At 35.8% G+C, this 25876-nt stretch overlaps 1 protein-coding gene across 1 annotated transcript in view; it reads right to left on the reverse strand.

Moving 5' to 3' along the window:
* The window catches only part of LOC142239929 (estradiol 17-beta-dehydrogenase 11-like), a 27328-nt gene continuing 1452 nt past the window's right edge, over positions 1–25876 (reverse strand). Inside the window, exons 2-7 of the mRNA XM_075311667.1 lie at positions 21471–21643; positions 7654–7809; positions 3513–3689; positions 3078–3436; positions 89–233; positions 1–24 (exon numbers count right to left, since the gene is read on the reverse strand). Coding sequence (XP_075167782.1) covers positions 1–24; positions 89–233; positions 3078–3436; positions 3513–3689; positions 7654–7809; positions 21471–21643 — 1034 coding nt within the window. The remainder of the gene's footprint in view (positions 25–88; positions 234–3077; positions 3437–3512; positions 3690–7653; positions 7810–21470; positions 21644–25876) is intronic.

Genomic DNA, 25876 nt, shown 5'->3' on the forward strand with positions numbered 1-25876 from the left:
CTAGGTAGATTCGACCACGTCGAACTTTTTCATTAAAAATTTTACGTACTATTTATTAGAAATAGATTTAAAATACTTTTGTATTTACATTTTCTACATTATTATTGACGATATCCAGATAGGAGGAACCTTCTTTTAAGACATTGCGAACTTTAGACGATTTGACATATTTTTGGTATGAATTTCCCAATATCAAGCTAACGAATCTTTCTTTAATATAGGTGGGCAGCATTCTGAAAAAAAAAAAAAAAAAACAAAATGTAAAATGTTCTATTAATATTAAAGGCCAAATGCGGCATTTTCTTTTCAATAACTTAATAATACCAATTAATCTTCTTGTTCAATAAGCTCATATAAACAAATATATACAGGCGAAAATTCGGCCAGGCCGAATTTTATCTACCCTCCACCATGGATTGCGTAGAAAATTCTACTGAAGATTGTCATCCACAAACGAATTACTTGGGTTGCGGCAACACTTTCCGATGGCAAGGTATCTTAAAATACGTATATAATTCAGTTCGACAAAATTTTCTATAGAAATAAAAAATTTTTATAGAAATAAAATTTTGACAAAATTTTCTATAGAAATAAAATTTTGGTAGATTATTTTTGGGGATATGACCAATTTTTGTGTGATTATCCATCGGCTATATATAACTATAGACCGATATGGACCTCCAAGAGGTTCCGGATGTCAAATCTGGTGATCGATTTATATGGGGGCTATATATAATTATGGACCGATATGGACCAATTTTTGCATGGTGGTTAGAGACCATATACTAACACCGCGTACCAAATTTCAACTGGATCGGATGCATTTTGTTCCTATAAGAGGCTCCCCAAGCCAAATCTGGGGTCTGTTTATATGGGGGCTATACGTAAAAGTGGTCCGATATTGCCCATTTGCAATACCATCCGACCTACATCAATAACAACTACTTATGACCCAGAATATATATGCTTTATGGGATCTTAGAGCAATATTCCGATGTGTTACAAACGGAATGACAAAGTTAATATACCCCCCATCCTATGGTGGAGGGTATACAATTTTTAATAATATGTCAAGTAACAAATTTAGACTAGAAACAAACCTGCATTCATATCAGGCTCTTACCCACCATGCAGTGAAATTCAAAGTCATCCACTTGGTGCTAACTTCAGGGTCCAGGGGACGGGTTTCGACTGAAATTATAAATTTGGGCAATGACCAAGAGTTAGGCCCAATTAGCCGACCCGTAGACTGGTCGACAGGTGGCGACACTTTGGCAAGTCGAACCTTTTCTAAGGTAACGACATTAAAAGGAGGTAATCCCTCACGAAAGAGATTCAAGGAACGCAGAAATGCTTTGTTTATCCTGAAGAAATTAGGATGAGTCGACCCAAGAACGTTGTCGGCTAAGCAAATCGATTCCTTAAAATGGACGCAAGAAGTTCTTGAAACTTGAAAAACCGAACGAGCGCCGGATAATCTTCCAAACGGAATCAAAGATCGTTTGCCTCAGTTGCAAAAGACAGCCTTGTGATGTTTATAATTAACAAAGGAACATTGGACGGTATGGTTCCTAAGCAAAAATGGGGGAAATTGAGAACGCAATGTCTGGTGTCTACTCATAGGTGCTAGGAAAGTTTCCCGGACCAAATCCTCGACGCCAAGATTTTGTATGGTATCAAGGACGATTTAAGTTAATTGCATTTGTGGACCAGAGGTGTATGAATTGATTTAAAGCTGCTTTGATGTTAATAGGTGAAGTTTGGGAAGGAGCCGATTTGGAGTTATGTGAGAAAAAAGACATATCGGCTAAACCTAGACCACAATCCTGCTCTTTAACAAAGCGAAGTCCACCAGAGCTCCGGAAGATTGGGACGATTACAAGATGAGAGGATATAAACTAGAACTGAGAAGGACTCAGTTCTCGTAGCAGTATTGAGAATACTTCCGAAGCTTCCACACTATGGAAGTTACTAGCATCCACTTACTCCGCTCCAGTTTCATTAACACATCGGAGGGCATTTGGACAACATCCAGTGAGGAGACGCTGGAGGTGATATTAGGCATTTTCATGGAAATAAGACGCTTGAACCATGTTCTCGCGGTGCCACAGCGGCTCAGCTGTCATTTCCTATAGTAATTCCATCAGGTTGTACTCGTGCAGAAAGGCAATAGGGGAAAAGTGGGGACTAAAACCGAACATTTTTCATTGGCTGTACACTGCAGTGGTTAGACCTATAATGCTATATGGTGTTGTAGTCTGGTGGCCGGCACTTCAGCAGCCGACAAGTTTAGATAAAGTTCTGCGAATGGCTTGCTGGTTTATCTCAGCTTAATTCAGTAAGACAGAAACAGATTCCCTTAATTTCATGCTGCATTTATTGTTTGAAGACATATTGGACAAACAGTCAGCAACAACGGCTGTACGATTATGTTAGCTATAGTTGTGCTCTGAAAAACGACACGGATGTGCCAAAGATAGGGAACTAGCCTCTAAAATTTTGATAATATTTTCTATAGAAATAAAATTTTTAAAAAATTTTCTATAGAAGTAAAATTTTTAAAAAATTTTCTATAGAAAAAAATTTATAGAAATAAAATTTTGACAAAAATTTCTATAAAAAAAATTCTATAGAAATAATTTTTTGACAAAAGTTTATATAGAAAAAAATCCATAGCAATAAAATTTTGGCCAAATTTTCCATAGAAATAAAATTTTGACAAAATTTTTTATAGAAATTAAATTTTGACAAAATTTTCTATAGAAATAAAATTTTGAATAAATTTTCTATAGAAATAAAATTTTGACCAAATTTTCTATAGAAGTAAAATGTTGACAAACTTTTCTATAGAAATAAAATTTTGCAAAATATTTTTTTTGGTCGGTTTGTGATAAACTTTTCTCCAAATTTTTGTAGATTATTTTTAACTCGAGTGGCAATCGTGGTAATGATGCTAAATTGTTGATGGTAGCGATTAACTCTACGACTCTCTGTATATGATGCTAACCATCTCAATGCAGTCGGTCAAATGGATGTTTGTAATCTAGTTCTCTATTTTCCGAAATATTAATACTTACTCCAATAATATATACATGTAAGTAGCAGTAGATGGTATCACAAGCTCATCTTGGCCAGCCAACATTCCTTGGACTATTTGATTTGCCGCTATGTCACCTCGCAGGCACTGGGTAAGCCGTACTAGTTTTTGTACATGTTCGTTGGTATTCAAAAATGTGGGCATTACTGTCGTGGCGGTTATATTATGACCTAAGACCATCATTTCCATACGTAGCATAGATGTCAAACGACGTACCGCAACTTTAGTTGCTGCATAGATGCCAAATGTGGGAAAGGATAAGAGTGCTGAGGCAGATGATATGTTGACGATATGGCCACGATTTAGCTCCTTCATTTTGGGTAAAAATATCTGGGTGGTCTGTGAATGATAAGAAATGGCTCTCAATTGGTTTGTCTTTACTTTTGGTTCATTTTTTTTCAAATTTAGTACTTACATAACAAACTGCACTGATATTAACATTGATCATACGAGAGACTTCTTCTAGAGGTGGATTTTCGGGTCGAGACAACATCAGAATACCAGCATTATTGACTAAAATCGTTGTATCTCCTAAATCGTTTGTTACTTTTTCTTGTAGTTCTATAACTTGCTTGTAGTCGGAAATATCCACCTGCAAAAACAAAAAAAAAAAAAAAAACAAAATATGATATAAAATGTTTGATATTAAATTTAAGCCTTGGATTTTATTTTATTTTTTGTTAAATCTCAAATAAAAAAATAAAATTCCATACACACATAAAGCAAATTCGTTGTGACAACAAATTTTATTTACGCCAACTGAATTGTTTGGATTGATCTACAATCACAGTCTAGGTTATCACACTCACTTAGACTATTCAGTCCATTGTGATACCACATTGGTGAACTTCTCTCTTATCACTGAGTGCTGCCCGATTCTATGTTAAGCTCAATGACAAGGGACCTCCTTCTTATAGCCGAGTCCGAACGGCGTTCTACTTTGCAGTGAAACCACTTAGAGAAGTTGTGTAACCCTCAGAAATGTCACCAGCATTACTGAGGTAGGATAATCCACCGCTGAAAAACTTTTGGTGTTCGGTCGAAGCAGGAATCGAACCCACGGCCTTGTGTATGCAAGGCGGGCATGCTAACCATTGCATCACGGTGGCTCCATCAATCACAATCTAACTGGAAACCTGATTTTCTGATATTTCGACGGGAAGGGTTCCTACCCCTTACCCAACTTTTTGCTAATTGAGCTAAAATATTCCGGGAAGGTTGGGTGGCCTCTAGACCAGCATCGGTTACATTTTATTTGAAATTTGGCCGGGTAGGATAAGGATAGTAAAAAAACTAAACTTCACCGATTAATTTGAAATTTACAGAACGTACCTGATATTTAATTAATAACGGGTACCCGATTTACTGATATCTGGTCGGGGACTTGAAGATTGGGGTGGCCACTAAACAAAGATCCGCTACAATTTTTTTCGCAATTTGTTCGGGAATGGGGACCTCCCATTAATCAGACTTTTTAAAAATTGGACTTAACTTTGATTGGCTTGAAGTTTTCAGGGAAGTTGGGAGTGGCGCCTTGAGGGGGGCCTTTCCTATGCCCGAGCCTTATTATGAAATTAGTGCAATGTCTTTTTGATATATGGTCGGTGAGGGGAGGGTGAGGAACTTTTTAAAAGTTGGACTTAAGTTCGCCGATCCATTCATTACGTATTTTTCGATATGTGGTCAGCGAAGGTTATGAAATTAATGTAAGGTACCCCACAGTTTGATATTAGGACAGGGAGAGCACCTCCGCCTTACCCGACATTTTGAAACTTGAAGAGCAGTTGATCGATTTTCTTGAAATGTTCAGACAAAGTTTATGGTAGTCTCTAAAAAATCCCCTACCTATTTTGCAATGTGTGGCCAAAGAAATGACCTCCCCTTACCCTACAATTTGAAACTTTTTTTAAATTTTCAAGGAAGGTTGAGGGAGGTACTTTAACGAAAACTTGCCTTAGTTCACAGATGATGAGAATATAATTGCCCATATGGGCAAAACAATGTATTGCCAGTTTATCGAATGAATTTATATGGCAAAAGTACACACAAAAAAATTCACGAAAAATTTTCCAATTAAAATTTTAATGAATTTTAAAAAATATTCAATTAAAAATTTAATTGATTTAACAAATTTTTTAATTGAAACAAAAATCAATCACAAAAATAATAGTATCAATTAATTTTTTAATTGGATCAATTAACTTTTTAATTGACCTTCAATTAATTTTTTTAATTGATACTATCATTTCTGTGATTGAAGACATTTCAATTAAAAATTAATTGGATCAATTAATTTTGTGATTGAATCAGAAAAAAAAATTTTTGTGTGTAGGCTTGAAGTATTCTGTAACTTTATTGCATATGGGGAATAAGTTTGGCATTCCGTTTGTAACACATCGAAATATCGATTTCCGACTATATACAGTATATATATATTCCTGATCAGGGAGAAATTCTAATACGATATAATCACGTCCGTCCATCTATCTGTCTGTTGTAATCACGCTACAGCCTTTAACAATGGCGCTATTGTCCTGAAATTTCCCACAGATTTTTGTTTGCAGGTGGGCCATATCGGTCCAGGTTTTGATATATTTTAGTCCCTATATAAACCGACTTCCCGATTTGGGGTCTTTGGCTTCTAGAAACCGTAATTTTTATCCAATGTGCCCTGAAATTGGAAATCTAGAGGTATTTTAAGATCATAAAGAGGTGTGCTGAATATGGTGTGTATCGGTACATGTTTTTGGCATAGCCCCCATATGGACCGATGTCCCGAAATTGTAATTAAACCCGACAAAATTTGTATCGGATTTAGCTTTTATTGGTGCATTTGGTAAGACCTCCATATAGATCACTTCTTGAGAGTACAGAAAGCATGAAATGAAAACTAATTGAAACTGGAAGTACACTGAAAAAAATTGAGCCCTCTATTTTACTAAAGCCAATTTAACGTTATTAAAAAAAAGAGATTTTAGAATTCAAATCAAGGCGTTATTTCATCATTTTCTTACATACTTACAAGAGATGTTTATGATTCCTCTAAAACTCAAACCAAAATGGTTCTTATAAATCCAGAATCTGATCTAGTCTTTATAAGTAGAATCTTTATATTTATGTTCGGGAAGCGTACTGGTTGAACTAATCTGCTTGGGAGAACAGCTGTCGCCGGAGGTCATTTTATTTTATTTTATTTTGTTTTTATACCCTCCACCATAGGATGAGTGTATATTAACTTTGTCATTCCGTTTGTAACACATCGAAATATTGCTCTACGACCTCATAAAGTATATATATTCTGGGTCGTGGTGAAATTCTGAGTCGATCTGAGCATGTCCGTCCGTCCGTCCGTCTGTTGAAATCACGCTAACTTCCGAACGAAACAAGCTATCGACTTGAAACTTGACACAAGAAGTTGTTATTGATGTAGGTCGGATGGTATTACAAATGGGCTATATCGGTCCACTTTCACGTATAGCCCCCATATAAACGGACCCCCAAATTTAGCTTGCGGATCCTCTAAGAGAAGCAAATTTCATCCGATCCGTCTGAAATTTGGTACATGGTGTTAGTATATTGTCTCTAACAACCATGCAAAAATTGGTCCACATCGGTCCATAATTATATATAGCCACCATATAAACCGATCAGCGGATTTGACTTCCGGAGCCTTTTGGAAGACCAAAATTCATCTGATTCAGTTGATATTTGGTACTTGATGTTAGTATATGGTATCCACCAACCATGCAGGAATTGGTTCATATCAGTCCATAATTATATATAGGCCCCATACAAACCGATCCCCAGATTTGACCTCCGGTGCCTTTTGGAGAAACAAAATTCATCCGATCTGGTTGAAATTTGGTACGTGGTGGTAGTATATGATATTTAACAACCATGCCAAAAGTGGTCCATATCGATCCATAATCATATATAGTCCCCATATAAACTGATCCCGCGGGTTGGTTTTGGAGCCTCTTGGAAGAGCAAATTTTATCCGCTTCAGTTGAAATTTGGTACATTGTGCCGTTAACAACCATGCCTAACTTGGTCCATATCGGTCTATTGTTATATATAGCCCTCAGATAAATCGATCCCCAATCATACAAAAATTGGTCCATATCAAGTTCATAATTGTATATAGCCCCCATATAAGCGACCCCAAATTTCAATTCTGGCTCTCTACGTACCGTGCAAAAGTCCATATCGATCCGATTTTTGTCTAATATATACCACGTGTGGACTAACTCGCAATTTAGAAAACGATGTTAATGAAATTTTGTTTTAGTTTCCAAAAATTTTTAAATTTTATAACGTAAGATATCATCCCAAAAATGTAAATGCTACAAATATTCACCGTCTGCACATCTTTATTAAGTTATAAAATGAAATTAACCGGCGTATGTTCATGTTTATCAAATGCTATATTCTAAATTTATCGGTGTATGTTAATAAGAAACATTCATAGACATTGGGACAAGCGTTCCGTAAAAAGCTTTTATATATTATATGACTACGACTACGAAAATATTAGCTGGCTGTATTAGTAGACTTACCTTATAAGCTTTAGTCTTGACGTCATAAAGTTTTGAAATATGCTCTGCAGTTTCTTCGGCCAATGTTTGTTGAACATCCACAATAGCCAGACGGCATCCGCGTTTAGCCAGCTGGATGGCAATTTCACGACCTAAGCCTCTCGCCGAACCAGTTATCTGCAATAAAAGCCGGAAAGATTAGAAATTACGCAACTATTAAGTGAAAACGGAAGAGAAATATTATCTGGCCTACTAAGTCAATTGCATTTAGAATGAAAATAATAATAATTTCTATGGGATATAAATAAAAATAAGTCCAAAATATATTGAATAGTTTTTTTTTATTATTTCTAAAAATTAATTATAAAAAATTATTTTTTTTATTAAATATTAAGACAATACAAAGGAATGATGTGGAAAGGTATAAAATGACCCAGAGTCGACAATGTAATAGCCTACACAGCCTATTGAAACTTTTATTATTCCAAGAGTGTTTCAAAAATGTTATGAACTAAAAGTGGGTATAAAGTTCAATGACTACGGCCCATAAGTTTAATGTGAACTAAAGCAGAAGAAAATATTCGAACGATTCCCATAAATAGTAAAAATGAGCTACTGTGGTTAAAATTGTGGTTTTTTGGCGTCACTGATTTTTATACCCTCCACCATAGGGTGGGGGGTATATTAACTTTGTCATTCCGTTTGTAACAAATCGAAATATTGCTCTAAGATCCCATAAAGTACACAGAAAAAAAATTCCGTAGTTAAACTAATGCTAAATTTAAGTTATTTTTATTGGAAAAAAATTATTTGCTTGTTAAATTTTATTATTTTTATCGAAATCTTCCACAGCTTAATGAAATCTTACTTTTTTTAAGTATGTCTCAAAAATTTTATGAACTAAACGTGAGTATAAAGTTCAATGACCGTACACATAAGTTCAATATGAACTAAAACAAATGAAAATTTTCGTACGATTCCTAAAAATAGTAAGAATGAACTACTGTATGGTTAAAATGGTCATGATTTGGCGCCAATGATTTTCTTCTTTACTTTTAGTATATTTTTTCTTCTTTGAGATGATGTAATTTCGTGAACTGCAGTTAAAAAGTACAAAAGGGAATTAAAATTTCCTGGTTTAACAATGCTTTGTGGAAATCTCAAATGTGGAGTACAATTTAGTTCAATTTTCGTGCGTGGTAGTTCATTCTTGCTATAAAACAGTTCACTTTTTTCGGTGTATATATATTCTGGGTCGTAGTGAAATTTTGAGTCGTTCTAAGCCTGTCCGTCCGAACGTCCGTCTGTTGAAATCACGCTAACGAAAAAAGCTATCGACTTGAAACTTGGCGTTAGTAGTTGTTATTGATGTAGGTTGGATGGTATTGCAAATGGGCCATATTGGACCACTTTTATAAACCGACCCCCAGATTTGGCTTGCGGAGCCTCTTAGAGAAGCAAATTTCATCCGATTCGGTTGAAATTTTGTACGTGGTGTTAGTATAGGGTCTCTAACAACCATGCATATCGGTCAATAATTATATATAGCCCCCATATAAACCGATCCCCAGATTTGACCAACGGAGAGGAGCAAATTTCATCCGATTCAGTTGAAATTTTGTATGTTGTGTTAGTATATGGACACTAACAACTGTGCATTAATTAGTCCTTATCGGTCCATAATTATATATAGCCCCCATATAAACCGATCCCCGGATTTGACCTCCGGAGCCTCTTTGAGCAGTAAATTTCATCCGATTCGGTTAAAATTTGGTACATTGTGCAAGGGTGTGGCTGCTAACAACCATACCAAAATTGTTCCATAGCGGTCTATAGCTATATACACGCTCACAAAAAATCGCTTCTGTAACATATACTCCCAAACATATTTTGCTTCAAGCATATACATTTTTGGGTATTGCCCAAACATTTATATGTTTGATCTCTTCCAATATATAATATGTTTGAAAGCATATTGGTCTAAACAATATATGTTTGGGTAGTCTAAGTTCCAAACATTTTGTATTTTTGCATCCAAATTCAATAATGTTGTCTTCCAAAAAACAATATGTTATTATGTGAACATATAATATGTTTGGAAGCATTTTGCACCCAAAAATATTATATGCTTAAAAAAAATTCTCCCAAACAATATTGTGCTCAAAATTTTATTTATTTATTTATATATTTACAATCATAATGAATTATGAAAATAAACAGGTAATATAGGTGCTAACAACATAGGTTTTCGACTTGAATGCTCAAAATTTTGTTTCTGCCTAATTCCCTTCACATCTCACTTCCACGAGATTTTTTAGTTCTTAGCACCTTTTTCTGTAATACAAACATTATAGAAGAAATTATTCAATTTTATGATTTTTTTATTTTAATTTTACCTTTTGCCGGACGGGGATTCGAACAGCGGACCACACAGTTTGTAAGGATCAAAGAAGTAGCTGATCAATTGCCCAAGGAAAAATAAAATGTTAATTTTGTAATAACAAGCAACAACCACCAACTTAATTCAATATCGCTCCCTGTTAAATAGCGCTCCAAGCTACTAAACACATATATGTTTATAGGCTATTTCTAAATTAATATATGTTTGCATCCAAGCATATTATATTTACAAACATTTTATGTCCCAAACATAATATGTTCTAACATATTAACATATATGTCCCAAACATGTTATGCTAGTTTATGAACATTATATGCTTGCACTCAAAAATATTGTGTTTAAAAATTTGTATTCCAAACATATAATGTTTATAGCCAAACATATGAAAAACAGTCTTTTTCATCCGTGTATAGCCCCCAAATAGACCTAATCAAACAAAAATTAGTCCATATCAGTTCATAATTCTATATAGCCTTCATATAAACCGATCCCCAGACTTTGCTTGCGGAGCCTCTTGGAGAGCCAAACTTAATTCATATCGATCAAATCACACAAAAATTTGTCCATATCGGTTCATAATTGTATATAGCCCCCATATAAAGCGTTTCCCATATTTACTTCAGGCTCTCTAAAGGGTGATAAGGTCAAAATTTGGTCAATATAAACTTGACGTATTTCTTTCAATTTTGCATTTAAAAAACCTGAACACCCCTCATTTTGAAGGTGTGTGTGTGTAGAATGATGCTCCTGTTTTGATTTTGGAATTTACTCTTCAGTTTTAAAAATGCCGTCCAAGCAAGAAAAGCAGCGTATCAAAATTTTGCTCGCGCATCGCGAAAATCCGAGCTACTCGCACGCAAAGCTGGCAAAATCGCAAAAAGTTGCCAAATCAACCGTTACAAATGTAATTAAAGTGTTTGGGGAACGTTTGTCGACAGCCAGGAAGTCTGGATCGGGGGGAAATCGAAAACCGGAAGCCGCTGAGACGACAAAGAGAGTAGCCGGTAGTTTCAAGCGAAACCCTAACCTCTCTCTCCGAGATGCCGCAAATAAGCTGGGTGTATCGTCTACAACCGTGCATCGAGCCAAAAAACGAGCCGCACTATCGCCTTACAAGAAAGTAGTGACTCCAAATCGCGATGATAAACAAAATACGACGGCCAAAGCGCGATCCCGGAGGCTGTACACGACGATGCTGACAAAGTTTGACTGCGTGGTAATGGACCACGAAACCTACGTCAAAGCCGACTACAAGCAGCTTCCGGGACAGGAATTTTATACGGCAAAAGGAAGGGGAAAGGTAGCAGATATTTTTAAGCACATAAAACTGTCAAAGTTCGCAAAGAAATATCTGGTTTGGCAAGCTATCTGCACCTGTGGCTTGAAAAGCAGCATTTTCATAGCTTCCGGGACTGTCAATCAAGAAATTTACGTGAAAGAGTGCTTGAATAAACGTCTGCTGCCTTTCCTGAAGAAACACGGTTGTTCCGTACTGTTTTGGCCGGATTTGGTATCTTGCCATTACGGTAAAAAGGCCATGGAGTGGTACGGCGCCAACAACGTGCAGGTGGTTCCCAAGGACAAGAACCCTCCCAACACGCCAGAGCTCCGCCCAAATGAGAAATACTGGGCTATTGTCTAGCGGAACCTAAAGAAGACCAAAAAACTGCTAAGGACGAGCAGCAGTTCAAGGCAAACTGGCTTTCTGCGGCGAAGAAGGTGGACATGGTGGCTGTACAAAATCTGATGGCAGGTGTCAAGCGTGAGGCCCGGCAATTCGGATTTGGAAAAGCGAAAGCCTAACTGAATATTTTTCCTGAATTTTATACTAATTGAACTTGAAAAAGAAATTTAATTTGATTTTGTCAATAAACGATTTCACCGATTTACATGCGTTTTTTTTGACCGTATCACCCTTTAATTTTTCTTAATTTAATTATTCTCAAAAATTGAGATTCAATTGAGTTCAATTTCCCCATAACATAGTTTACTTTTTTCTACTTTCTGTGTGATGGTGTATATGATAACGAAGCGAGTTCGTTTGAGGGTGTATATTATAATGTGCGGCATATGTAATAAAATAGAACTTAGCCTCCCAGCAAAAAAAGCATCGCCAAAAAAAGTAGTGAAAATGTTCTTTTTGGATCCGGAAGTGGTGCAAAATTGGCGCAGAAGCGATGAATTTAACATGGGCTAGTCATAGGACGGATGCCCACTATTTCAATAGCCGTTGCACTGAATTTGCAGCTCTTCTTAAGGTGGTGATCCGAATTTAGTGTTTTGGATGTAAATTAAAAAGTTTGCAATAAATTGCCAAATAAATAATTTTTTATAAATTTATATGATTTTTAAAGCATTGTACCGCTTGTCTGAAACGTTTGACATCAAATATTTTCACAAATTGGCAATTTTTTAAGAATGGATTTTGAATTTTTTTCGAAAAAAAAATTAATAATTTGTACCTTCTATTAATCCTTATTGTTTTAAACCTATTTGAAACAGAAAAAGTTAAAATATCCTTTCAAAAATATGAAAAAGCGAGTTACAAAAAATTAAATTAAAAGAACTTCCTGAGTAGTAAAATAAAGAACATCTGAGGGAGAACATTTTTGGAAGTGCTTTTAAAGTTGTGCCTTTATAAGCACTTCCAATTTTTTTGCTGGGCTATTATTATATTTCCTATATAAAGGGTGGTTAAATTGTAAGGGCCGATGTTGAATGTGAACCACACCTAAACGCCAATTTTTTCCGAATTTTATTTGACATTTCTCTATTTCAGACTTACTCAATTTGAACCATGGAGAGATACACAATCCAACAACGTGTTGAAGTTATCCAGACTTATCCAAATCAAAATGCATATCGTGCACTTCGTGGTCAATTTGATCGTCCAAATGTGCGTACAATCGCAAAAATCGTGGAAAAATTCGAACAAACCGGGTCTGTAGAAGATGTGAGAACACAAGTGCATGCTCATACAGCTCGTACTGCAGAAAATATTGCTGCTGTTCGCGATAGTGTGGCTGAAGAGCCGTCCACCCCAACTCGTCGTCGTGCCCAACAATTGCACCTCTCACGCTCGTCGTTGATGAACATTATGCATAAAGACTTGCATTTACACGCTTACAAGGTCAATTGGCTCAAGAACTAAAGCCTCTTGACCATTCCAAACGTCGTGAATGGGCAGAATGGTTCCAAGAAATGGCAATATTGGATGATCAATTTTCGAAGAAAATCATCTTCAGTGATGAGGCACATTTTCACCTCAGTGGATTCGTCAATAAACAGAATTGCCGCATTTGGGCGAATGTGAATCCAAGAGCGAATGTCGAAAAACCAATGCACCCACAAAGTGTGACTGTTTGGTGCAGTTTATGGCCTGGCGGCATCATCGGGAGGTATTTTTTCCAAAATGAGGCCGGTCAGGCAGTTACTGTGAATGGTGTTCGCTATCGTGAGTTGATAACGAACTTTTTATGGCCCGAATTGGAAGATATGGATGTGGACGATATGTGGTTTCAGCAGGACGGTGCCACTTGCCACACAGCTAACGAAACAATGGCTCTTTTGCGCAACAAATTCAATGACCGTGTTATCTCACGTAATGGCGATGTCAATTGGCCGCCAAGATCATGTGATTTGACACCGTTGCACTTTTTCTTTGGGGTTATTTGAAAGAAAAGGTGTACGTCGATAAGCCAGCAACAATTCAAGAGCTAAAGGATGAGATAATTCGGCACATTAACGGCATAGAACCTCCATTATGCCTCAGCGTCATCGAAAATTTGGACCATCGGATGAAGGTGTGTCACCGAGGTCGCGTCGCCCATTTGGCCGATATTTTGTTCCATGCATAATTGAGTAATACCAATATATCATAATAAAATAAAATTACAATAACTTCCTAAACAGTTTGTGTTTTATTCAAAATAAACATCGGCCCTTGAAATTTAACCACCCACGATCTGCCAACCACAATGACAACGTCTACCTTACCAGCAAGCAAAATATCATTTGCAAAAGGCACTTGATAATATCGATACATGGGAATAAAAAAATCAAGCGAAGAGAACACGTCAAAAATAAGTTTCAGGAAGCAAACCTCAAAACTCAAATCAGAGGATAATTTTCATCAAAATCAAAAATATATATTAGGAATAAACTGCTTCTGTATGAATATTCAAATGGTCAAGCCTATGCTGTTATATGGGGTTTTGCGAATAACATTGAGGTCAATGAAATTCAAAAGCTATAAAAAGAATACTACTCGCTATAGTGCAAACTCTTTCGTATATAAGGAACACTGACCTTCATCGAGATCTTAAAATTAATTAAGTATCAGATGAAATAAGAATTAAACGTGTAGGCATTTCATTAAACTTCGTCGTCATACAAACGCTGTTCAAAATTAAATATTCATCAATAACTTCTCAAAAAATGTTGCATAGGGCATATCATAACGGGTGATTTTTTAGCTATTATCTTTTTGGCGATTCTGGTTTAAACAGCTGACACTTTAGTTTTGTCTACATTTAACCATAAATAGTTAAAGGTGCAATGCTTGTAAATTATTGAATTTTATTATGAGTTTGAGGATTTTATCGAAAGCTGGGGTATCACAAAAATGAATTTTGGAAGAGTACAATGTCCACAAATCAACTGGGCCTCAAGTTAAAAATATCTGAATCGATTTTGACCATATTTGGTACATACAATAGTATCGTTAAAAGTACCGCTTGTGCAAAATTTGAAGTAAGTCAGGGTAAAACTCTGGCTTTTGAGACCATATAAGTCCAAATCGGGCGAAAGATATATATGTGAGCTATATCTAAATCTGAACCGATTTTAGCAAAATTTGACACACTTAACGATACTATCAAACGTACCCCTTGTGCAAAATTTGAAGCAAATCATGGCAAAACTCTGGCTTTTGTGAACATATAAGTTCAAATCGGACGAAAGATATATATGGGAGCTATATCTAAATTTGAACCGATTTCAATCAAATTTACCAAGCATTAGTAGAATGTCAATTCTACCCTCTGTGCAAAATTTCACGAAGATCGGTAGTAAACTTTGGCCTCTGTGGTCATATGAGTCTAAATCGGACGAAAGATATATATAGGAGCTATATCTAAATCTGAACCGATTTGGCTGATATTTTGCAAGAATTTCGAGATTCATAAAATATTTGGATGTATGGTATTTCAAGAAAATCGGTTGATAAACATGCTAACTATGATCAAATCGATATTAAATGGACTGACAACTCTCAATGTTGATCCAGGTATACTTAGGCTGTTAGACGAACTTCTAATAAAGAGACGTATTTCAGCCACACTAGGGCAAGCAAACATACAAAGGTATGTGAACAGAGGCACTCCCCAAGGAGGAGTTCTATCACCTCTTCTTTGGAATGTTGCTATAAACAACCTTCTGGTTTCTCTAGAAAAAGAAAGGATAAAAGTGGTGGCATACGCAGATGATGTGGCGCTAGCAGTCAGGGGAAAATTCCCATCCACAATCAGAGATATTATACAGAGAGCTCTCCGGATGACTGAGAAATGGGCGAAAGATAATGGTCTTGGTCTAAATCCAGCAAAGACAGAAATAGTCATGTACTGCAAAGATCGCAAAACTCCCACGGTTAGGCCCATTTCCTTAGGGGGTACTGAAATTCCCTTTGGTGAGTGTGCAAAATACCTTGGCGTTATTTTGGACAGGAAGCTGAATTTTAGGCTTAATATTGAAGAGAGGGCGAGAAAAGCCACGGTAGCTTTGTACTCGTGCAAAAAGGCAATAGGGAAAAAGTGGGGACTAAGACCAAAAATTGTGCATTGGCTATACACGGCAGTGGTTAGACCTATAATGCTATATGGTGTTGTAGTCTGGTGGCCGGCACTTCAGAAACCGACTTGTTTAGATAAAGTTCAGCGTATGGCGAGCTTATGTATCTCAGGCGCATTTAGTAAGACAGGAACAGACTCCCTTAATGTCATGCTACATCTATTGCCTTTAGACATTTTGGCCAAACAGTCAGCTGCAACAACGGCTGTGCGGTTGCGCGAGCTATCGCTGTGGTCGGAAAAAATGTACGGTCATAGTTCGGTCCTCAAAGTAATGCCAGATGTGCCTAACGTAGTGGATTACACCCTGGCAAAACCACTTTTCGACAAAAAGTTTGAAACTCTAATTCCCAACAGTGAGGCGTGGTGTACACAGACCCCGGGGAATAAAAGATATATAGATTTCTATACTGATGGCTCCAAATTGAATGGACAAGTGGGGTTCGGAGTACATTCTAAAGATCTGGAAATTCGAATAGCGAAAAGATTACCTAATCACTGTAGTGTTTTTCAGGCTGAAATATTGGCAATAAGAGAGGTGGTGAATTGGCTGAGAAGTAATGTTCCAACAAATATTGGCATTAATATATACTCAGACAGTCAACCTGCAATAAAATCCTTGGACTCTGTGTTCCTTAACTCAAAAACGGCCATCGACTGCCGCAAATATCTCAATGAGATGGCTGAGCAGTACAATATTCACCTAATATGGGTGCCTGGTCATAGGAACATACCGGGGAACTGTGAAGCAGATGTGTTAGCAAGGCTAGGAACTACCTTACATATTCCAGGGGAACTAGAATCTGTTGGTATGCCTCTGGCCACCTGCAAGCTCTTACTGCGTGAGAAGGCTGTTATGATGACCAATATTCGATGGGAAAATTGCAAGGGTTGTAACGACACCAAGCAAATATGGCCCCATTTAAATTTAAACCGCACACTAGATATGCTAGTGTTCTCAAGGCGTCAGATAGCACTCCTAATATCTGCTATAACGGGTCGCTGCCTGATAGGCGAATTTGCAAAAACTATAGGTGCGAAGTATAATGACTATTGTATAAGCTGTCATGACGTGGAGGAAAAGGAATCAATTAAACACCTCTTGTGTGAGTGTCCTGCTTTTTGTGTAAGGCGTAAGCGAATTTTAGGAGCATATAGCTTTAGATTACTGGCTGACCTGGAAAACGTTAACTTAAGCAGTTTGTTAATGTTTTTGGAGCAATCTGGTTGGTTCCACAAAAGTAAATAATAGAGAAGGTTCAGTGGTTAAGACTAGAAGTGCCCATATGTAATAGGTACTTTTAGTTAAATGTGGTATCACAATGGACTGAATAGTCTAAGTGAGCCTGAAATTTAATCGGGCTGCCACTTTAACCTAACCTAACCATGATCAAATCGGGGATAAATATATATGGCAGCTATATCTAAATCTGAACCGATTTTTCCAATAGCGATTGTCTCCATCCCAAGAAACGGCCCTGTGCCAAAATTGAGGACTTAAATTGCGAGCTGTACTTTGCGCACAAAATTACATATACAGACAGACGGACGGACGGACAGACAGACGGACATCGCTAAATCGACTCAGGATTTAATTCTAAGGCGATCGGTATACTAAAAGATGGGTCTATGACCACTATTTCTTGGCGTTACATACAAATGCACAAACTTATTATACCCTGTACCACAGTAGTGGTGAAGGGTATAAAAAGGGAGATTAAATACGTATATAATTAAGTTTAAAGTTTCTATAGAAATAAAATTTTGACAAATACCCTCCACCATCCTATGGTGGAGGGTATAAAAATGAATCAGAACTTAACTTGAATGGTTCAAACGGAAGGAGTATATTAGGTTGAAGTGGCATTTGTGATACCACATCCATTGTGGTCCACATTAACTAAAATTACCTATTACATATGGAGACTTCTAGTTTTAACCGCTGAACCTTCTCGATTATTTTCTTCTGTTGAACCAACCAAATTGTTTCAAAACCATTAGCAGACTGCTTAAGTTAATGTTTTCCAGGTCCTCCATTAAGTTAAAGCTATATGCCCCTAAAATTTGCTTACGCCTTACACAAAATGCAGGACACTCAAACAAGAGATGTTTAATTGATGATTCTTAACGTAAGTAATAAGACCAACTAGAAGAAAATTGATCGAAAAATGACAAAGTTATAAGCAATTGCGTGAACAAATCCGATGTCAAATCATGCAAAAGTGAACAACTCACCCACACAAAAATGCCCCTCGGCCACAGTGAAATGCATTTTTGTGTGGGTCAGTGGCTCATATTTGCATGATTTGACATCATTCAATTTCTTATAACTTTGTCATTTTTCGGCAGTTTTTCTTCTAGTTGGTCGTTTTTTCAATAGTTTATACTTTTTTGGCGGAAAAGGTTCATTGTAAAATAAGATTTTTTTGTGAAAATATGAATTTTTCGCATCGCTATTTTTTTAACCACTTAACTTATCACAGATCCCATTGTAAACGATTATTTGTCATTAATAACTTTAATTTATGTACAAACAACGATATAATTGGACATTTCTAACTCGATATATAATTTGTTTAGTGAAAAAAAGAGCGAAAAACTAAAAATAACGGGATATCTCAAAAACTGTTCCATAAAAAATTTTTAAACATTTTTTTTTTCGAATTCAGCAGATCAAAATACAAAAGTCGACTCTCATTAAGTGTACATTTTCAGTGTAAATTAGTGTTAATTATTTATCAAAATATCACCAAATTTTTTAATTCACATCCAAAACACTGAATTCGGATCGCGACATAAGAAGTGATGCATATTCAGTGTAACGGCTGTTGAAATGGTGGACTAAAACACAATTAATTTATGTGTTTTAGTTTTATACAAAGAAACTGTACAACGTTTTTCTTTGTTCTTTTGACTTCAGTTACGAAATTAATTGAAGCAATTAATTTTTGATCAAAATTTCTTCAATCACGGATATGATAATATATGTGAAATACACCAGTAAAAACATAATTGATTCAATTAATTTATGTGATTTAATTTTATTTTTATTAAAACAAAATGCTTACTTGAATTAACATTTTAATTGAATATCCTTTTAAGTTTTTATTTATTTACTAGCGTAACCGGCCCGCTTCGCTGCGCCTCCCGAAGCATATTTTCATTAACTTAGTCAACCATATCTTTCGATCTGAAAACAAATTCGAAAAGATTTGAAGTCTTTTAAAGAGTAGGGTCAGGGGAAGTCTGGCACAAAAACTGAAGTACTGATTATTCACTCCATGGTTTCCACATACGTGTCCCGCACATTTCAAAAAAATCGGTATACTTGATTTTTCGTTTATATACAGAAATAGGGCGGTTATGCAGATGTAAAACGGACCGGCTTAACAAATGTCGGGTATGGGTGTTCCCTTTGTTTTTTAATTGTTCTGTACTCAAATCGTTGGACAATCTTCTACATTTCTTGTAAATAAAACTTCATGTACATTTAAGTTTTTTACTTAAAAAAGTCTGTCAGAAGCCTGTGGAAAAATCATAAAACCATGTGCCGAGTTCCCATTTATCGACAATCATCTACTTTCTAGAAAATAGGGCAAAAGGGACCCCCCCCCTTCTTCGCTCCTCCCCGACCAGATATCGTAAATTCACGTACCCTATATTCATTTCACAAACTACCCAACTTCACTATTCCACTTCCCCAACCAGACATCGAAAAATTATGTACCCCGTATAAATTTATTCATCTTCTCCCAATTTCAAGTACATCGGAGAAGGTCAGATTTTGCTCTAATTTTTGTATAGGGACGTCACTTTCTCTGCAAATTCCAAGAAAATCTGTAAACTTTCCTCCAAGTTGCATAGTGTGGGGCAAGGAGAAGGTTCCCATCCAAATACCAAAAAATCAAGTACTCCATATTGATTTCATAACCTTCCACTACGGTCTTTGTAAATTTCATGTAAACTTGAGAATTCTAGTTTTTTTCAGTTTTAGAGGAGGAAGCGGAACCTAAAGAAAACCAAAAAAACTGCTAAGGACGAGCAGCAATTCAAGGCAAACTGGCTTTCTGCGGCGAAGAAAGTGGACAAGGTAACTGTTTAAAATCTGATGGCAGGTGTCAAGTGTGAGGCCCGGCAATTCGGATTTGGAAAAGCGAAAGCCTAACTGAATATTTTTCCTGAATTTTATACTAATTGAACTTGAAAAAGAAATTTAATTTGATTATTAAATAAACGATTTCACCGATTTACACGCGTTTTCCCTTGACCAAATTTTGACCGTATCACCCTTTAACCTACTCCACATCCTCTCTAAATTTCAAGTACATTTGAAAAGTTTAATTGTACTTGAGGAGAAATGCAATCTCCCTGTGCGCTTTTATTTTCCCGGACCAAATATTAAAAAATCATGTACCCTATATAAATTTCATAATCTCCCCAAAGTTCTCCGTAAATTTTCAGTAAGTCGATAAATTTTAGTATTTTCACGGTATTTAAAAAAAGTCGGACAAAGGGAAGGCCACAATCCTTGACCAAATATCGAAAAATAAAGTAGCTGTTCTTTGCCTAGGCGCCCCCTCCCCTGAAAATTCCAAGCAAATCGGATAATTTTGTTCCAATTTTCAAAAAGTCGAGCAAATATTAAAAAAAAAACATGTACCCCATAGTAAATTCATAACCTCACGGCGTGTTCTCTGTAAATCTCAAGTAAATCAGAAAAGTTTTGTTTTTCTACTATACTTTAAACAAAAATCGTATAAAAGGGTTGTCCACCTCCGCGACAAAATATCGAAAAAATAAAGTAGCGGGTCTTTGTCTAGACATCACCCTTAACCTTCCTTGGAAATTTCACCCAAATCGGAGAACTTTGGCCCAATTTTGAAAAAGTCGTGCAAGAGGGATGTCCCCACCCCCATCAGATATCACAAAAAGAAGTACCATATTTTCACCACATGATTACCCTCACTATTCTCCGAATATTTTTTATGTTAAAAAATAAAATTATTTTATAACAAAAGCAACTGCGATAAATTCAAATTATAATTTTTTTTTAATATGCGCTGTATGTAAAAAAAAACAGATTTTCCCACATTTCTGTTGTAACTTTTCTTGAATTTTCGTTGCTATAAACCTCACAGAGCCCGGGACCTTTCCAACGAATGCAAACCCGTGGAAATCGTTCTGCGTTCTGGAGTTATTGCGTCAGGAAGGAAAACCCGACTTATTTTTATATAGTAGAAGATATTTTCTTTTCTGTGCAAATATATGCTCAAATCTTGAAAAGGAAATATAAAATTGAGGTGGATATAAGTTGCCTGATAATTTTATAGTTTGAAGCAACCAACACCACAAGTCTTAAATTCAGTTAATACAGTGATTCAATTTGTACTTCGAATTCTCTTTAATTATATCCCTTATTTTTACTTTGTATTATATTATGTTTTAAATCTTTATTTTAAGTATGGATTATTTTCTATGGATCATTCTAGTCAACTCCGAACAACAACTTTATAACTTTCCACTTTTTTTAATGTGTAACCTTGACTTAGATATTTCTATCACACTTTCTTTTAAAAGTTCGTTGTCATTACCACTGCCACTTCATTGATTAGGGAAACTCGCTTTTTGCCCCTTTTGAACAATTTGACCACACCATACACTATGGATGCCACTATAAAAAACGGATAGGCTAATATTAAGCCTGCAAGTGGTAGATTACTAATCACAAACGCTATCACATTAACTCCCTTAAACATTTTGAATACTAGAATAAATTTAAAAGGGAATACGTTAAATATTATTTCGTTTTTTTTTTTTATTATTTATTGTTTTTTAATTTTGTTATCGAAGAACGGTTAAAGGCACATTGATAGTCAAAACCATTCAGCACATATATTTATAATTTATTTTTAAACGATTGACAATCAAATCTGAAAAATGTTTGAATAATAATTTAAATAGTTCAAGTTAGGCAAATTGTTGCAAAGTTTATGTTTTGCTGTTTTCGAAACAAGTTTTAAAGTGCGTAACGTTGGAAGTGCGTCAAAAAAAAAAAAAAACAATTTTTTTTTGAAACAGTTAATGCAAATTCATTAGAGTAGCTGTATTACATATTTATGTGCAGGTGGGATGGCTAAATCCCTTGGATGATAAATTCTTATTTGCTTGTCAACCGTCAAACTAAAACATCTTAGGTTAGGTTAGGTTAGGTTAGGTGGCAGCTCGATGTATCAGGCTCACTTAGACTATTATGTCCATTATGATACCACATTGGTGAACTTCTCTCTTATCACTGAGTGCTGCCCGATTCCATTTTAAGCTCAATGGCAAGGAGGTCCTTTTTATAGCCGAGTCCACATAATAAATTTCTGAGTCAGTGGGAACATAGCATAACTATGATCGGCTAATACTTAAAAAATGTGAAAACTGAGTAACATTAGCTAATAAATAAGAGTATTATGGCCAAATTTGGGAAAATCGGGCGATACATATAGATGGGAGCTATATCTCTATATATTCCATTCGATTTTTTCCAACAACAGCGTTCGTCTTTGTGCCAATAAAGCGCCATACACCACATTTCATCAAAATCGGTTAATAATTGCAACCGGAATCCTGCGACCAAAAAAATAAATGGACAGACCGACTTACGGATGGACAGACGGACACCAAGGGCTAGACCGACTCAGGAGGTGATTCTAATTTGTTAGGAGCTATATAAACAAATATTTAAATATGAACCGATTTGGACAATTTTTTTAACTTTCATAAAATGTCTAGACTCAAAATTTAAATTGGTTAATGAACGGGACGGTCACAATGTTAGTAAAAACAAGTATATACGGCCTTAAGTTCGGCCAGGCCGAATCTTATGTTCCCTCCACCATGGATACGAAATACTGTCAACCGCAATCGATTTACTTGGGTTGTGGTATCTTAAAACTTCTAAACATCGTTTTCTAAATTGTGTCTTAGTCCATATGTGGTATATATTAGACAAAAAGTTATGTATAGGTAAGTCTACAAATAATTACGAATCGGCATGGAAAATGAAATATGGGTGTCGCATATATGGGGGCTATATAGAATTATGAACTTGATATGGACCAATTTTTGTGTGATTGGGGATCGATTTATCTGAGGGCTATATTTAACTATAGACCGATATGGACCTAGTTAGGCATGCTTGTTAACGGCCATATACTAGCACAATGTACCAAATATCAACTCGGATGAAATTTGCTCCTCCAAGATGCTGCAAAACCAAATCTCTGGATCGGTTTATATGGTTCCTATATATGATTATGAACTGATATGGACCACTTTTGGCATGGTTGTTAAATAGCATATACTACCACCACGTACCAAATTTCAACCAGATCGGATGAATTTTGCTTCTCCAAAAGGCACAGGAGGTCAAATCTGGGGATCGGTTTATATGGGGGCTATATATAATTATGGACTGATATGAACCAATTCCTGCATGGTTGGTGGATACCATATACTAACATCACGTACCAAATGTCAACTGAATCAGATGAATTTTGGTCTTCCAAAAGGCTCCGGAGGTCAAATCCGCTGATCGGTTTATATGGGGGCTATATATAATTATGTACCGATGTGGACCAATTTTTGCATGGTTGTTAGAGACAATATACTAACACCATGTACCAAATTTCAGACGGATCGGACGAAATTTGCTTCTCTTAGAGCAATCGCAAGCCAAATTTGGGGGTCCGTTTATATGGGGGCTATACGTAAAAGTGGACCGATATGGCCCATTTGCAATACCATCCGAACTTCATCAATAACAACTACTTGTGCCAAGTTTCAAGTCGATAGCTTGTTTCGTTCGGAAGTTAGCGTGATTTCAACATGCACAGATCGACTCAGAATTTCACCACGACCCAGAATATATACTTTATGGGGTCTTAGAGCAATATTTCGATGTGTTACAAACGGAATCACAAGGTTAATATACTCCCATCCTATGGTGGAGGGTATTGGAAATATTTAAGTTGAATACAATTTAGCAAATCTGCATTTATAATTTATAGGTCGATATACACGAATTAGAGTAAAGATAAATTTGAATAATTTTTGCAAGTTTTCGACTTAACAGTGACGATTTTACAAGGAAAATTAGTGTATTTTGGCCATATTTGCTAATATCGCAAGAACATATAATTCTGAGCCGATTTTGATAAAATTTTGCACAAATTGCTAAAATTTTAGTTAAACTATCAATGCAAAACTTCAAACATTTCGAAATGAATCTTTGGCCTCCGTGGTCATATGAATCTAAATCGGGCGAAAGATATTTATGGGAGTTATATATAAAACTGAACCGACTTTGAACAAATTTGGCATGTGTAGCAAGAATGTTAGTCCTACTCCCTGTGCAAAACTTCAAGTAAATCGGAGTGAAATTTAGACCTCTGGGACCATTTAAGTGCGTATATCGGACGAAATATAGATATGACAGCTATACCTAAATCTGAACCAAATTCAAGTAAATTTGGCATGCATAGTAAAAATTTTATTTCCATTCCCTGATGGTCATATGACTGTTAATCGGACGACAGATATATATGGGAGCTATATCTAAATCTGAACCGATTTCAACCAAATTTAGAAGATTTATAATGTAAGTTCTGCTCCTTGTGCAAAATTTTACGTAACTCAGGGTAAAACCTTGGGCTCTGGGCCATAGGAGTGTACATCGGGCGAAAGCTATATATGGGAGCTATATCTAAATCTGAACCGATTTCAACCAAATTCGGTACGCATATTTATAATGTTAATTCTACTCCCTATGCAAAATTCCACGTAAATCGAAACAAAAGATTGGTCTCTGGGGCCATTGGAGTATAAATCGGGTGAACGTTATATATGAGAGCTATATCTGAATCTGAACTGATTTGACTGAAATTTACGAGACCCATTATTATATGATTATGATCGATTATACGAAATTGGAAGAAGATCGGTTGATAAATACTAAAAACACAAAGCCAGATAAGAAAGTAATTGAAAATGGTCACGTTATTAATTCAAGAAATTAATTGAGATTTGCAATCAACATCAATTAAATTTTTAATTTAATCAAATAAAAAATTAATTGAAATTTTAAAATCTAATCAATTAATTTTTTAATTAAATATTTTTTCTTACGCCCAATTAAAGCTGTGATTGAAACTATCCTTTTCGTGATTGAAGACATTTCAATTAAAAAATTAATTGGATGAATTAATTCCGTAATTGAATCAGCAAAAAAAATTGTTTGTGTGTACCCTGACCACTATGTGGTTTATGGTATAAAAAGAGGAAATCGATCATTTAGTGTGGGTAGTAAATCCAAATTTTTGAAAATCGGTAAATATATTTATGTAATAACTTCATGTAAGTATAAATACGATCGGCTAATACATCAACGTTTGAAATTTTAGTAACATTGGTTAATATATAAGAGTATTATGGCCAAATTTGGTTTAATCGAGCGATACATATCTACGGGAGCTATATATAAATTTGTACCGTTTTGGATTATATTTTGCAGGTTTGGTTGATATTACAGGAGATTACCTTGTGCTGAATTTGAGTATGATCGGTTAATAAATGTGGCCACTATGACCAAAAATAAGGTTATTAGGGGCAAATTTTTCAAAATCGGGCGGTACATATGGAAGCTATATCTAAATATGAACCGATTTGGATGATATTTTGCAAGTTTTGTTGATACCACAAATTTTTGCTAAATTTGAGTAAGATCTGTAAATAAATAAGGATATTATGACCAAATTTTGCAAAATCGGGCGAGACCTATATATGGGAGCACATATAGTTAGTGCTACCGAAGATTAGAGTAAGCCAACTTTTAGTCAGATCCGTTGATAGGGTTTTTTTGGCAAAATCGGGCATACTTATATATGGGAGCTACATATATCTGGACCGATTTCGATGATATTTTGCACACTTAAAGGGTGGTAAATTAGAT

This window comes from Haematobia irritans, chromosome 5 (genome assembly GCF_050003625.1).
Source record: "Haematobia irritans isolate KBUSLIRL chromosome 5, ASM5000362v1, whole genome shotgun sequence".
Taxonomy (NCBI): domain Eukaryota; kingdom Metazoa; phylum Arthropoda; class Insecta; order Diptera; family Muscidae; genus Haematobia; species Haematobia irritans.